The sequence below is a fragment of the Argopecten irradians genome, chromosome 7 (genome assembly GCF_041381155.1).
Source record: "Argopecten irradians isolate NY chromosome 7, Ai_NY, whole genome shotgun sequence".
Classification (NCBI taxonomy): Eukaryota; Metazoa; Mollusca; class Bivalvia; order Pectinida; family Pectinidae; genus Argopecten; species Argopecten irradians.
The window spans coordinates 29930273-29944997 of record NC_091140.1 but is presented as its reverse complement, the minus strand read 5'-3'; the positions used below and the strand labels follow the sequence as shown (position 1 = coordinate 29944997).

The window sequence follows — 14725 nt, the reverse complement described above, 5'->3', positions numbered from 1 at the left end:
AACACAATAACGTCTAGAATACAAAGTTAGTCACTTAAAAGTTAAACTATATAGTAGGAATGTTAAATCCGACATAAATTACAAAATCACTTCGATTCGGATGCGTACATCTGAACATGACCAATAGATCGGGCAATACATTCGAAATGACTTCGATAAGTATTATCGTATATAAAAGTGTACGTAACTGATGGATTAGGTTCCATGTCTGTAATGACTTCAGTAAGATGATTTGTTGTATGTAACCAATGGTGGTTCAGATTCTATGTCCGCATTGACTTTAACTAATAAGGTTTTGTCGTAGGTAGCCGGCAGTGGATCAGAATGTATGTCCATAATGACTTAACTAATAATGTTCTGCTGTAGGTAACTGTCGTTGGATCAGGTTCTATGTCAATAATGACTTAACTTATAATGTTCTGCTGTAGGTAACTGCCGGTAGATTAGGTTCTATGTCCGTAATGACTAAACTAATAATGTTCTATTGTAGGTAATCGCCGGTTGATCAGATTCTTTGTCCGTAATGATTAAACTTATAATGTTCTGTTGTAGGTAACTGCCGGTGGATCTAGCTCCGTGTTTTTCCCTGTAGTTCCCTCCACTCTTGGATCAGCCAGCATTAACGTAAAAGCCCAGTCTACTTTGGCTGCCGACGCTGTTAGACGACAACTATTGATCGAGGTACTATCAGATATAGAGTTTATGCTTTCATGAACGACTGTTGATCGAGGTACTATCAGATATAGAGTGTATACTTACACGAACGACTGTTGATCGAGGTACTATCAGATATAGAGTGTATGCTGTTATGACGACAACTATTGATCGAGGTACTATCAGATATAGAGTTTATGCTTTCATGAACGACTGTTGATCGAGGTACTATCAGATATAGAGTGTATGCTTTCATGAACGACTGTTGATCGAGGTACTATCAGATATAGAGTGTATGCTTTCATGAACGACTGTTGATCGAGGTGCTATCAGATACAGAGTGTATGCTTACACGAACGACTGTAGCTCAAATATATCTTTAGCGCAATCTTGAGAAGTATGATGACTGACATTGATACGGAAAGACATTGTGTCAATAAATATCCACACCATAATTGACTAGAAAACATAGTAACAATAATAAGTAACAAAAAGCCATGAAAACTCGCATATATAGAGAAAAAGACGTATATTTTAATGTCTATACGTGATGATTTATGATTATAGCCCGAAGGCGTTCCTAAGGAGTATAACATCCCGATGCTTGTTGATCTGAAACATAACACCAACTTTGCTGAGACCGTCGATGTTACATTGCCTGCGGGAGTAGTTGCTGGGTCACAGAGAGTGCGTGTATCCGCCATTGGTAAGTTGTTCATTTACAAAGGGTAACTTCTCAATGCAGTTATTTTGACTCAAATTTGATGATAATGAATTGGAGCTTAAAGACCATAACGTAACTATAAAAACCGCAAAGATAAGTCGCCACGAAAATAAGTTGGTTTCCAGTATATAGGCATGTCCTGGTATAAAATTAAGTTAGTTTCCAATATATAGGCATGTCCTGGTATAAAATTAAGTTAGTTTCCAGTATATAGGCATGTCCTAGTATAAAATTAAGTTAGTTTCCAATATATAGGCATGTCCTGGTATAAAAATAAGTTAGTTTCCAATATATAGGCATGTCCTGGTATAAAAATAAGTTAGTTTCCAATATATAGGCATGTCCTGGTATAAAATTAAGTTAGTTTCCAATATATAGGCATGTCCTGGTATAAAAATAAGTTAGTTTCCAATATATAGGCATGTCCTGGTATAAAAATAAGTTAGTTTCCAGTATATAGGCATGTCCTGGTATAAAAATAAGTTAGTTTCCAATATATAGGCATGTCCTGGTATAAATATGAGTTAGTATCCAATATATAGGCATGTCCTAGTATAAAAATGAGTTAGTATCCAGTATATAGGCATGTCCTAGTATAAAAATAAGTTAGTTTCCAGTATATAGGCATGTCCTAGTATAAAAATAAGTTAGTTTCCAATATATAGGCATGTCCTGGTATAAAAATAAGTTAGTTTCCAATATATAGGCATGTCCTGGTATAAAATTAAGTTAGTTTCCAGTATATAGGCATGTCCTGGTATAAAATTAAGTTAGTTTCCAATATATAGGCATGTCCTGGTATAAAAATAAGTTAGTTTCCAATATATAGGCATGTCCTGGTATAAAATTAAGTTAGTTTCCAGTATATAGGCATGTCCTAGTATAAAATTAAGTTAGTTTCCAATATATAGGCATGTCCTGGTATAAAAATAAGTTAGTTTCCAATATATAGGCATGTCCTGGTATAAAAATAAGTTAGTTTCCAATATATAGGCATGTCCTGGTATAAAAATAAGTTAGTTTCCAATATATAGGCATGTCCTAGTATAAAAATAAGTTAGTTTCCAATATATAGGCATGTCCTGGTATAAAAATAAGTTAGTTTCCAATATATAGGCATGTCCTGGTATAAAAATAAGTTAGTTTCCAATATATAGGCATGTCCTGGTATAAATATGTGTTGGTTTCCAGTATATAGGCATGCTCTGTTATAAAGGCCCCTTTGTTTCTAACAGGTGACTTAATGGGACCAACAGTTAATGGATTGGATAAACTTCTGCGCATGCCGACCGGATGTGGAGAGCAGACGATGCTGGGCTTTGCACCTGACGTGTTTGTTACAAACTATCTCACAGACACGCATCAATTGTCATCAAGCATTGAGGAGAAGGCGATCGGCTTTATGGAGAAAGGTGGGATTGTTTGTTGATTAACTTTGAAGTCAATCGTTTACTGAAACTAGCATTTCCTGATTTAAAATTAAAAAACAATAATAATAAGTTGGGGTCTGAATTCCGTAACTTCTTGATTCAGTCAAACCTGATTCAAATTAGTCTAATATTTTTGAGTTATGTCTCCATAGCATAAAAATGTATTCCGATTAATCCTTATAATTCAATTTACTAAAAATACTCTCTTCAAAATTCCGAATTAATCTAGGGATTATTTTTTCTAGGAAACCATTACGCCGTTATATCATCCATTCAGAAGCGACATTACAAATGGTGACGCCATTTTGTCTTTAATATGCTGATAAAATAAATTTTAATAAATGTTACAAGCAAAATGGAATTATATGAAGGTAAAGTTTTATGTTTGTAGGATACCAACGAGAACTGACTTTCCAGCACAAGGATGGCTCCTTCAGTGCATTTGGGGACCGAGACCCCTCGGGCAGCATGTGGTTAACAGCCTTTGTAGCTAAATCATTCCATCAGGCCAAACGCCACATCTTTATCGACGACGAAACTTTAACCAGAGCCATTGATTGGATGATAAACCGACAGGCAGCCAATGGTTCCTTCCCAGAACCTGGCCGTATTATTCATAAGAATATGCAGGTAGGGTGACGTAAAACATTCGGGGATGTTATGTAATTATGGTAATGGATGTAGTACACAATAGGTACAAATTAAATCAATTGATTGCTGAATCTGTATCTGAATTGGGTCTTAATCACTTATTATTTGTTAATTACGATAATAAACTTTGACAAATGATATAAGTTCCATTTTCATAGCGGATAGATTATATTTTTCTCAAATCGAAATCTAGAGAAAGAAACAGAGGATACACGACATGAAATAATATTTTAAGGTCAATACATTCACTTGGTCTAAAAACAATTTTGTTCGGCGTCTAGAGCCTCTAATAACTTTGTTTGATTTGTTCATACTTAGGGTGGTTCAGCGTCCGGAGCCTCATTGACCGCCTTTGTTCTCATAGCTTTATTGGAGAACAATGACTTGCAGGGTGTAAGTATTGCCTGGGAATGAATGATCTGATAAATGTGTGAACGGCATGTATAGAGATCTTGGTATATACTATAACAAGTATAATCTTTACTTGATTACTTCAGTATACATTTCTATATATTATTTTCGAACTAAGTGATGACGTAACTCATTATCAATTATGAAATATATATTATGTCATTTGCGCACAAAGGGACGACGTTTCTTTCACATATGAAAAACGTAATGAAACATGAGGTATATATCCTCGTCCTTTCACAACTAGGGTGTACATCTGAGGATCCAGTCAGCAGCAGACAAGGCCAAGACTTACCTGGAAGGAGAAGTAGCCCGCATGACTGACCACTATGGACTGGCGATATGTACCTATGCCTTGTCATTGGCTCAAAGCTCGGCCGCAGGAACAACATTCCATAAACTCGTGGCCTCCGCAGTAACAAAGGGTCGGTAGCATATTGGGCACTGAGGACTTTGAAATGTATGGTTGCTATTCTTAAGAAAGTGTTACGTATGTGTTCCGCATTTGAGTCGTAATCAGGTAGCTTAACTCCATCCTGGTTCGAATCCTAGTCTGGCTGCACATTAATTTGTTACTAGTTTTGATTATAGAAGTCTTAGCAATAAGCATTTCTCCAAAGGAATTGACCACATCAAATGATAAATGTAGAAGTAGTTAATATATTCAACTTCTAGAAGAGTGGGTTTTTTTCCTCAACACGAATACGTCATGATCTGTATCTGTTCTTTATCGATCACTGATACAAATGTTATATGTATCATTAAGTGAATTGTCAGCTAATTAGTCTAAATGTTCTACAACTTTTTAACCACCCATGGACACATCGTGTTTAGAACGTAAATGTCTGCTTTACCTTAATAAGTTTTAAAATCTACATCAATGTTGTCTTTTATTAAAGTTCGACCCTAAATGTCCATGGCTGTTGAAGAACCGTTAAACTTAGACAAACAAGCAATATTCTGAACGCTATCATATGACCAATGCATGTGACGCTATGTAAAATCACATAAACTTAATATTTTTAGCTTCAATTTCAACAAATTTTATTTTTCAAAAATATGAAAGAAGATTAAACTGTGACATACCGATCAACATACTATCACTTCGAATTATCAATATCAAATTAACTTACTTGACAGATGGTATGACCCACTGGCACGAGCCGGAGTCGGCAACATCCTCCCACGCTGGTCACTACTGGTCACCTCCTCATCAACAGTCTAAACCAGTAGACATTGAGATGACCTCTTACGGACTCATGGTCTTTGCCCTCAACAGCCAGTTTACCCAAGGCCTTCCTTACATGAAATGGATAACAAAACAAAGAAATCCAAACGGTGGATTTTCTTCAACTCAGGTGAGAAGATGACGATTAATTGCTTTATGTCTGGTTCACTTAGAGTACATGAAGGATATGTCAGTTTCTTATGTTGGCTGTCAAACGATTCATTACAATGTTAAGCATCCGTGATCCCTTAATGAAACAGCACTTGACATTATTACGAGCATTGGACTTAGCTGGTTTCTATATGTCTGAGAATGATGAAATGCGATTCACCTCATATACTAACCTGTCTGGTTTATCGTCACTTTGGTTTACTAACATTTTGGCTGTTTTTGAGTTGCTGATTTAACCACTTCATCTTATATTTCTTCTTGTTGTACTGTTAGAACTATTTCTTTCCTTCTTTTGCGTTGTTAAAGCTATCCCGTCTTGATGTTAGTTTCGTAGTTCCTCGTTAAAAACGACTACTATTATAATTTGGACCCTGTTTCTGTGTTTAGGATACTGTTTTAGCTCTACAAGCTCTGTCGGAGTTCGCCCGAATTGGCTTCTCTGAAAACTTCAACATGCAGATCGGAATAACGGCTGGACAAACTACACACACGTTTAACGTAACCAGACAAAACGCATTGGTCCTTCAGTCCTTAGAGGTGAGTACTACTGTCAGCAGCCCTACGTCTCCGACCCGAAAAAGTGATTTAGTAGTCGTTACTGTTTTTGTATCAATTTTCACATAGGAAATCTATTTTTAAAACAGAAAACGTTTTTATCGACTATAAAGCTGTCAAGATAATAGGAAGCTTGTTAGGGTCACATTGAAAAAAAACATTATTTCGAATATCGACAAAGTTTTGTCCGACTAATATCCTATTAATATTAGTATCCTTGTATTTGCAGCTTCCATCTATACCAAGTCACGTGACTGTATCTGGAACAGGAAGTGGAATGGGTCTTGTCGAGGTGAGATTCATTTAGTTCTTTTTATTCTTTGGAACATCTTTATTTCAGAGTCAAAATAGACAATGGTAATTTTTCCCGATAATCATGTATATTGAAAATGATGATGGATTATGATAACGATTAATCAAGATGAAAACTGATGAAGAATGTAAAGTTTTAAGTGATGGGGATACAGACTAACAATTACTATCAATACTTGCCGGCTGATACCTTGCTTATCTAGATATCTATGTTATATTTTAATTGGGAATAAATGTACAAATGAGGTAGTTGGTTTTAGTATTTCCCATGATCTCAATTGTATCGATTTAGGTGTCCGTTTTCTTCAACGTTGAACAAGAAGTTGAGGAGCCTTCCTTTGAAGTTGATGTCACAATCGTGGAAGAATCTCTCAATGCCCTCAAAGTTCGATCATGCACCAGGTAAGACATAGGATATTGTATGTTTTTTGAAGTGTTTCGATATGTATTTAACAACTAATTTAAAAGCTGGAATAGAGACAACGACTGATATATTGTTAACTGATTCATTAAAATTTATATCCAAAGCGAAAAACTTATTATCAATTTTTTCATTGATGATTTTTATCGTATCTGTGAATCTTAATAATTCATAAGCGTGTAAAATATCATTATCACACTTTTGTCTTTAATAATGAATACTTTGCTCATGCGATACTGGTGCTGTCCGCACCGTCATATCAGCGCACGGGCTGATATCACATTATGACGTAATAATTTGATATCAGCCCAGGTCAGCCCGGTCAGTTCTGATATCAGTTAACAGCCCGGGCTGATATGAGTTATCGGCCCGGGCTGATATCACGTCATCCGGGGTTCGGGGTTTTCACCCCGGATTTTAGAGTTGCCGCTTCGATTCAGTTTCCTGCAGACGATAAGTTGGATAACAGATATAATTTTCAATTTCAAAATAGCTCTCGTAAAACATATACATGTAATGAAGTTTTCCCAATGTTTAAACATTCACTTGGCCTAGGCCTACATTACATGCTGCAAATAAATCAGGCGAAATAGTTTGTCTAAATGACAGTTTCGTTTCACAAATATATCCTCTCTAGTCATACAACTTCATGGAAAGGTAAAGACATACATTATATGGCCTATATCTATAAAGATATACTCTGATACTTGTATAAATAAAATTATGTAACCTAACCTGCTTTCCACGTACAAGATAATCACACAGAACTAGGGTAAACTTTCAGTATTGATATATGGCAAAGTGATCACCTGACACCCCTCCCTCCCAACCCTACCTCCATGTATCTCTTCTTTTTTAAGTGTATGTATGAATAATGAACAATTTTGAATGATTTTGATAAAGTAGAATTGATAAAATGTGTGAACTGTTTGAATTGGTTTGAATTTTCATGTTATGTTAAAATATTATGTATATTTTGAAAATATTTGAAAAATAAAAATTTAAAAAGAATTATACGCATTGCTGCCACTAAGTAGTTACTGTTGAATTCCAGGTGGTTGAAAACTGGTGCCAGCGGCATGACTGTACAGGAGGTTGGGGTACCAACCGGGTTCGCTCCTGATCTGGAAAGCCTAGAAAAACTAAAGATTCCCACTCTAAAGAAAACTGAGACGGAAAACCGCAAAGTCATTCTGTATTTCGATGAGGTAGGACTATTATGCATATATGTAATTAGTAATAGTTTCGTGTAGGAATCGGGCGAGGATACAACTATTTAGCTTCACCATGTAGTATTGTTTTAACATTTTGGTGTTATGTTTTGTTTTTCTTTGTATCGAAGATTTGCATTTAGGAAGACAATCGAGATATTAGGGCTTATTTTAATGAAATACTCATTAAACAACTGTAAAGTATATATATCGATGAGCCATATAGTGACAAATCACTAGAGAAGTGCCTATATCTTGGTGGACTATGTAGAGATGAAAGACCATGCAGGAAAATGTCATTATATCATAGTGGGCATATAATGTACAGTTACTTATATACGCCGAGTTTTTAATTTCGCTAAATTTACAGATTCATCTAAATCATAGTTTAAAATGTTGCAAAATGTTAAATTTAAGCATGAATGACACTTTCAAAAGATACAAAGATAATTCGCGAAAAGACGCCCCTGCAAATAAGTTTCAGACAGTAAATTTCACTTGCGAAATTTAAGAACTACTAATGTTTTACACCAGGAAAGTATATTTTTATTAATTAAAGTTTGATGGACCATGTAGTCATGGGTACATGTTTTCTGTTGATATAGATTACCACCACCCCACTGTGCATTACAATGGACGCATTCAGGACCGACCAGGTAGCCAAGTCACAGCCAGCTCCTATCAGGGTCTACGACTACTACGAGCCAAGTATGTTATCTACTTGTAAATAGTTTGTTTATTCCGTATTTGCATATTACAGAGTTACCTCCCTTAGGTATCAACTGTGACGTCATTAGTTTTAGCGAAATCCACGTCTTTTTTCTGGAAAAAGTATGACGTTACGCTCGCAAATATATGACGTCACAATTAATGCCTACTCGCAAGGGCAAATAACTCTTTTAACATGCAAACACATAATACTATTTTGTTAACACCATTTATGAAAGATAATTGTTAGGTCTTTGCCATGAATATACGACAACACCATAGTAAGCGTCATGTTCGTCCTATAAATAATACATAATAATAGTTTAAAATTGTTTTCATTCTTGAGAAATTCAAGATGGCCGTCATGACTCCTAAAACGGGACAATTTAAAATAAAAAAATTCATTAATTTGAAATCATGGGTTTGTGGGGACACATTTGATATAAATGGCATTGTCTTGAAAATTACTGTTTCATACGATCACTTTAACGTAAGTACTAACGGTAGTAAGATATTTTTTATGTTTGTAGCATCCGTTACTTTGCCAAACAATCTATGTTAAAACTGTTAAATTGTTATTGCAGGTAACCAGGTTACCAAATTCTACCAGTCCACGGTGCTGAAGAATTCCGGTGTCTGTGATGTTTGTAAGGAATGTGGATGTGTACGTATAAATTAACCTAATTCGTCATCCCTCTTGAGGCATCCTCGGACCCAGGTGAAAATCGCACTGTCTTGTAACTACCTCTGGGAACACAGGCCGCCTTTGCTGCGGTCATGAATAATCCATCTCTTCAATCCTCGTTATTGAATGGTTCCGCCCCATGTTGAGGCGGAAATCCTGACAAATTGAAGTTAATGATATTACAGGCAGCATACCGTTGGGACTGTCTAGAGTTTATTAATACACCGAAGAATAATTTTACACGTGCAAACACTAATATTAAGATGTTCAATCTGAAGTTATACCTTGTTTTCATTAGATTGACCATCGGTTATTAAAATCCAACCACAAACAGTATGTTTTATTTGTATAGGGTATATGATATGCATTTTATGTTTTCGCTCACAGACCTAAATGCATATACTTATTTACAAGAGAACCGCAACAAATTTCGCCTATGTACCCAGCAGTAGAAAAAAGGTACTGCGATTGTATCTGAATCTGAGAATACTCCTGAGAGTGAGACAGAGAAATCTAAACCCGACGGATAATATTCATTTCTGTAAAAAACAAACCTATACTTTTACATACATGTAATACAATTCTTCTCCTTTCTGTCAACCGATTCCGTTTCACGAAATCAAAACAGACTTGTAATCGATATCAAGTCGATACTCTGGAGCATCATAGAGCGTTATGTTGTTTATCTAATGCGAAATTAGAGTAAAATTGGGATAACTGTGTATTATGACTATAATACAATGCTCAAAATAATTCTTGTTATTGTTTATTTTCAGGTTAAGCACTAAACTGGAATATGGAATATCAATAGTCTTATATAATGTGCTATGAATCTGAATGTTTGAATTTCCTGTGTATTATGATCTGTTTGTCTTTTTGTAAATAAAATATGATTCGTAAAGTTTTTAACTCTGTTTTAGCCAGTAACATAAAATGCAATACCAGAAATGAAAAACGTCAATAAAAAGTGCATATTGCTATTACATTTTGACTGCTTGCATCCTCGATATACCAGGGGTTATCATCAAAGAAGCGAGTTACGGTAGAGAATATAGCTTTGAAGTTGGGCGTCACTTATTTTATATCTTCCAATGAAGGTAGGCTAGATTCAAGCAAAAAAGTGCAAGTGTTTGTTCTGTAGCATATGCAAAATTACGTAAAGTGATGAACAGCTAAACAACTTTGGTAGTAACTTAATGAGACGGTAAACGAATGGAGAGGGACACAAAACTAGGTAGATGACCATAGTTAGTTAGACACACTTACGGATGGACTACAAGACAGGAAATACGGCCTGCCTGTTTGATTGCTTAAAATCGTCCGTCCATCGGAACCATCGAGCGACCAGTCAAACATCCTCACGTGCGTGTATCTGTCCCCTGGCCGAGACACACGAAAGTCTATAAAGGTAGTAATTTCTGCTCCTGCTTAGCGCTCAGCATTATTGAGTGGGATGACTGGTTCGCCCGTTTCAGCATAATGTGACCGGGAGGGGTGTGTTGCTTGGTGTCTGCGGCGGCATTTTCAGTGATATCGTACTATAAAAAAGACAAGAGTTCCACTATACAAGAAGACACAACACGAATATACCGCAGTCTCCAAAGACACACACCCACACTTCATACACGCTACACACCGCATACAGTGGAGGCCGTCCTTACATGACCCTGGCTGTTAAAGGGACTATAACTTTAGTTTTCATTGTTGAAAACAGATGCCAAGTGTTTTGCAACTTATTACGTATCCTCAAACTTACATTTTCTCGTAATTACAAAATTAGTTCCTTTAACGAAACTCTTAAAGATAATTTGCCATTTAGTTGTTTAAAAAATTGATCCAACCAAGTTTTAAAGAGCACAAGTAAGTTTTCGAATCAATCATTTTCAGGCCACAATTTAAATATCTTTTAGTTATTACATCCCTTTTAACTTTATAAAGCTTGCTGTTCCATAAAAATAAAAATAAAATAGTGGTATTCATTTTTAAGAAGAATGATTCTTAAGGATTTGGCAATGCCATAAATAAATTATTAAATAATAAAATAAGTAAAGATTTAATTATCTGAATTGGTGCTATCGCAGTAAGTTATCTTCTTTTCATCAAAGATTTCATTTTTAAATTATTTCTTATCAAAGTTTATCTTTGATATCTCATGCAAGTTATCATGGAAGCCAACACCTAATTAAGTAAATCTCTGTTCGCCCGACTGTTAGTTCAACTCTTGGAGAAAAATGTATTCAAGTATTCTTTTATAAAATTTAAGTTCAGTAATAGATTCTGTCAGTGATTGTTCTGAACCAAGAGCGAGGGAAGTATCGTCAGCATATTGTAATAGAAGAATGGGACAATTATTCATTTCGATACCTTTGATACTGCTATTCAGCACAAAGCAAAAAGATGAAATATGCAATGGGATCCCTCTTCCAACAGCCTCTTTGTACCTTCAAAAAAGTTGAAAGATATCCACCCTGATTCAGTGAACTTACATTATAATGATAATAATATCTGAGCCAAAAACAAAAAATCAAAAGACGTTTTCACCATGACACTGAATCAAAAGCTTTCCCAAAATCAATTTACAAAAAACATTCCAGGAATAGATTCTTCTGTGAATTGCATTAAATCATAAATCAACCTCGTATTTTTCCCCAATAACATGCCTCACGATAAAACCAGTTCGATCTTTATCTTTGATTTTATCTGATACGGTTATTTTTTATTCTGCGAGTTATTGAACCAGTTTTATAGATAGCAGTGAGCAAAGTGATAGGTCTGAAGTTTTTGATGAAATGTCTTGGGTTATCTCCCTTAGATATACAAGTTATAATCCCACGTAGCTGAGAAATAGAAAGTTCACCATCATTAAACCCAGAGTTGATTGATCTAACAACACTACCAAAATTAATCACATATAACGACCTTAAGGAATGTGACTATCATGACGTTGAATCAATGCCGATGGATTTGTGGAGTGAACAGTAAAAATAGAAGAAAGTGTAGTTGTCCAAGCCTCGGTCCCAGGTGTACGTTGCACTATCGTTTACTAACCCCTTGGACCATAGGCCGCATTTTTTGTGGTTCTAATAAATATTCCTAAAATACATCAATTAACAAGCTTGTTTAACTTATCGGCACCCTTGTGGAAGTGAAACAAAACAAAATAAAAAAAACTATACGACATAAGTTTAGATATGCACTCAAGCATGACACATGTAGGTCAGCCTTCACGTGCACAGAAACAGGATAATGTTGTACCAAACGAATATTTGGAGCTGAGAAACAAGTATATAATATCAAACATGTATAATAAACAAACTTAAACAACGAACACAATTTAAAAAAATGAAAATTATCACACGATTAAAGTTATGTAGAAGTTGCGAGTAGTATTAAATTATTATAAATATCAAGAACGTGTGTATATATCATTTACGTCCTTGAAATATATAAACAAGGAATATTATACCCGAAGTATGTTTTGAGATGCGAAATTTGACTGTGTCCGCCTGGAGCTAATCAAATGACCAGGTTTATATTTGGGTAATGCGTTATTCCCGATACCATGGCAAATGCGACTCATAGTCCCAGGGATTTGTAATTAAGCGTTAGTGCGACGATCACCTGGGACCGAGGATGTCATAACTAGCCAAACCAATGACATTGCCATCCACAGACCTGTGAGTACCAACGCCTATAAAATGAATTTAAGTTATGTGGTGAATTTTGCTAGAAATTTGGACAACTATACTTTCTTCCATAATATGCTCGAAAATGGATATGCTAAACTGAAGGCTGTTCAGGAGAAAAACCCTGACCAATCATAGCCCTGCAAAGATTAAAGAGAGAGCGACGCCCAACTTCAAAGTCACACAGTCAATCATATTGTACTGTTATTCGATTCTTTTGATGTACATCAATTTACCATTGGTTTCTGCTGCCTTCAGTTTTGCTATGAGTTAGTCCAGGCATGGATATAACGACAGTCATAGTAACTCTTGGAGTATCGAGGTAAACGAGAACTTCCTACAGTCACTATTACAAGTTGGTAATTAGAAGGTAGCAGTATGGGCATTCCTGGACAGAAGTCTACTAGATGGAATAACTATGTCGGAGGTGGCATTCACGAGATTGTGATGAATTTTGAACACCATGCATACTTACATGATTGCAGTGATGCCTAGACAGGTCGTGTAGTATGATATTCACCAAATGCACATGTTCTGTTCTACTATAGCTGTAGATTGCATATCTGGCGCCACGTCGTTACATCATTTCCAAACTATCGGTCCTTCTTTTAGTAGGGGTCCAGATAGTGGTTGCTTACTGTTGGTCTCACTAATGTGGTGTATACCTTGGTTTCGATGCTTTCGGAGTTGATGTTTACATTCCGATGGTCGGATTAGCTTTGGTGCTGAAGTTGATTATATGCTCGCTCCATTTCGTGTCATGTGTGATGGTGCATACTAGGTATTTGGCTTATGGTACTGCTTTCAATATGTGGTCATGGAGGGTGTATATGCAGCTGATCGTTTTTCTATTTCGGGTGCTAAATAGTAGATATTTTGCTGCGTGAAATATCATCTTCCATTGTTGTTCCCATGATGCTGTAGGGTGTAAGTGTCAGTGTCCGAAGTGATGGTGGGGTATATTATTGGGTCGTCTGCAAATTAGCTCATTTTTGTGTCATATTAAGTGGCATGCCATTTATGTAGATGAAGAACAGGCTAGGTCCTATTACAAATCCCCCGAGTTACTCCGGAGGCAACGTCAATATGATCCGATGTTTCCCCATCAACTAAAATACACTGTGCTCGGTCAGGTGGTAGAGCCTCATTCCAGCTGTTATTTTGCCTCAAAAATGCCGTAATGATGGAGTTATAAATGAGCAGGCTGTGGCGACATTAAACGCTTTTGAGAAGTTCATGATAAAACATCTCCCTGCTTCGTGTCTTCCGTGTTCCTTGTGATGTATTCAATGAATTCTAAAAGGTGTGTCTGAAACCACGCTGTAAAGGATCGAAGATGTTATACGCTCTGGTATTCTATTGAAGATTTTCCCCTTGTTGGCTATATATAAAAAAAAATCCAGTAGGTCTGGACATCTTGTAATAGGTTTAGTAATAAATTGCAGCAAAAACTATTCTGTAAGTATTCCACACACTTGTATCATCGCGTTTCCATGCCACCCCCTTTGGTGTTCCACGTATCCAAGTCCATGTCTGGGTGGTTGAATCCCATGAGTAGTGCTAGTTGAGAGTATCCTTTGCTTGAAACTTTGTTGATAAGATGTAGTTTGATTTCTTTTGCACAAAGGATTTTGATTATGTAAATAATCAAACCTCTCTGACAGTACTGTTATCAACTACATGTGTCTCCTGTTATTTATTTATCCGAGTTTTTGGACTGGTTGGGAAGATTATTTTGGGCTGATCTACATTTTAAGGTTTCGAATGTAGTATGATGATTATTTATTCCTCGCTTCTGAGTTTCGTAACCTTTCTGGCCCATGGTACGCCTCCGACTTCTAACATCAATTGTTTCCAGATGCTGGACTACGCATCTAA

General features: G+C 36.1%; 1 protein-coding gene across 6 annotated transcripts in view; it reads left to right on the top strand.

Moving 5' to 3' along the window:
* Positions 1-10065, top strand: part of LOC138328103 (CD109 antigen-like) — a 39197-nt gene extending 29132 nt beyond the window's left edge. For all 6 annotated transcript variants that reach the window (XM_069274730.1, XM_069274728.1, XM_069274729.1 and 3 more), the window contains exons 23-36: positions 553-681; positions 1222-1360; positions 2614-2790; positions 3200-3438; positions 3778-3852; positions 4118-4295; positions 5011-5228; positions 5657-5806; positions 6054-6116; positions 6429-6538; positions 7612-7765; positions 8374-8476; positions 9061-9140; positions 9938-10065. In XM_069274730.1, the coding sequence (XP_069130831.1) occupies positions 553-681; positions 1222-1360; positions 2614-2790; positions 3200-3438; positions 3778-3852; positions 4118-4295; positions 5011-5228; positions 5657-5806; positions 6054-6116; positions 6429-6538; positions 7612-7765; positions 8374-8476; positions 9061-9140; positions 9938-9949 (1827 nt within the window). In that variant the 3' untranslated portion in view covers positions 9950-10065. The remainder of the gene's footprint in view (positions 1-552; positions 682-1221; positions 1361-2613; positions 2791-3199; positions 3439-3777; positions 3853-4117; positions 4296-5010; positions 5229-5656; positions 5807-6053; positions 6117-6428; positions 6539-7611; positions 7766-8373; positions 8477-9060; positions 9141-9937) is intronic.
* Positions 10066-14725: the final 4660 nt, after the last annotated feature.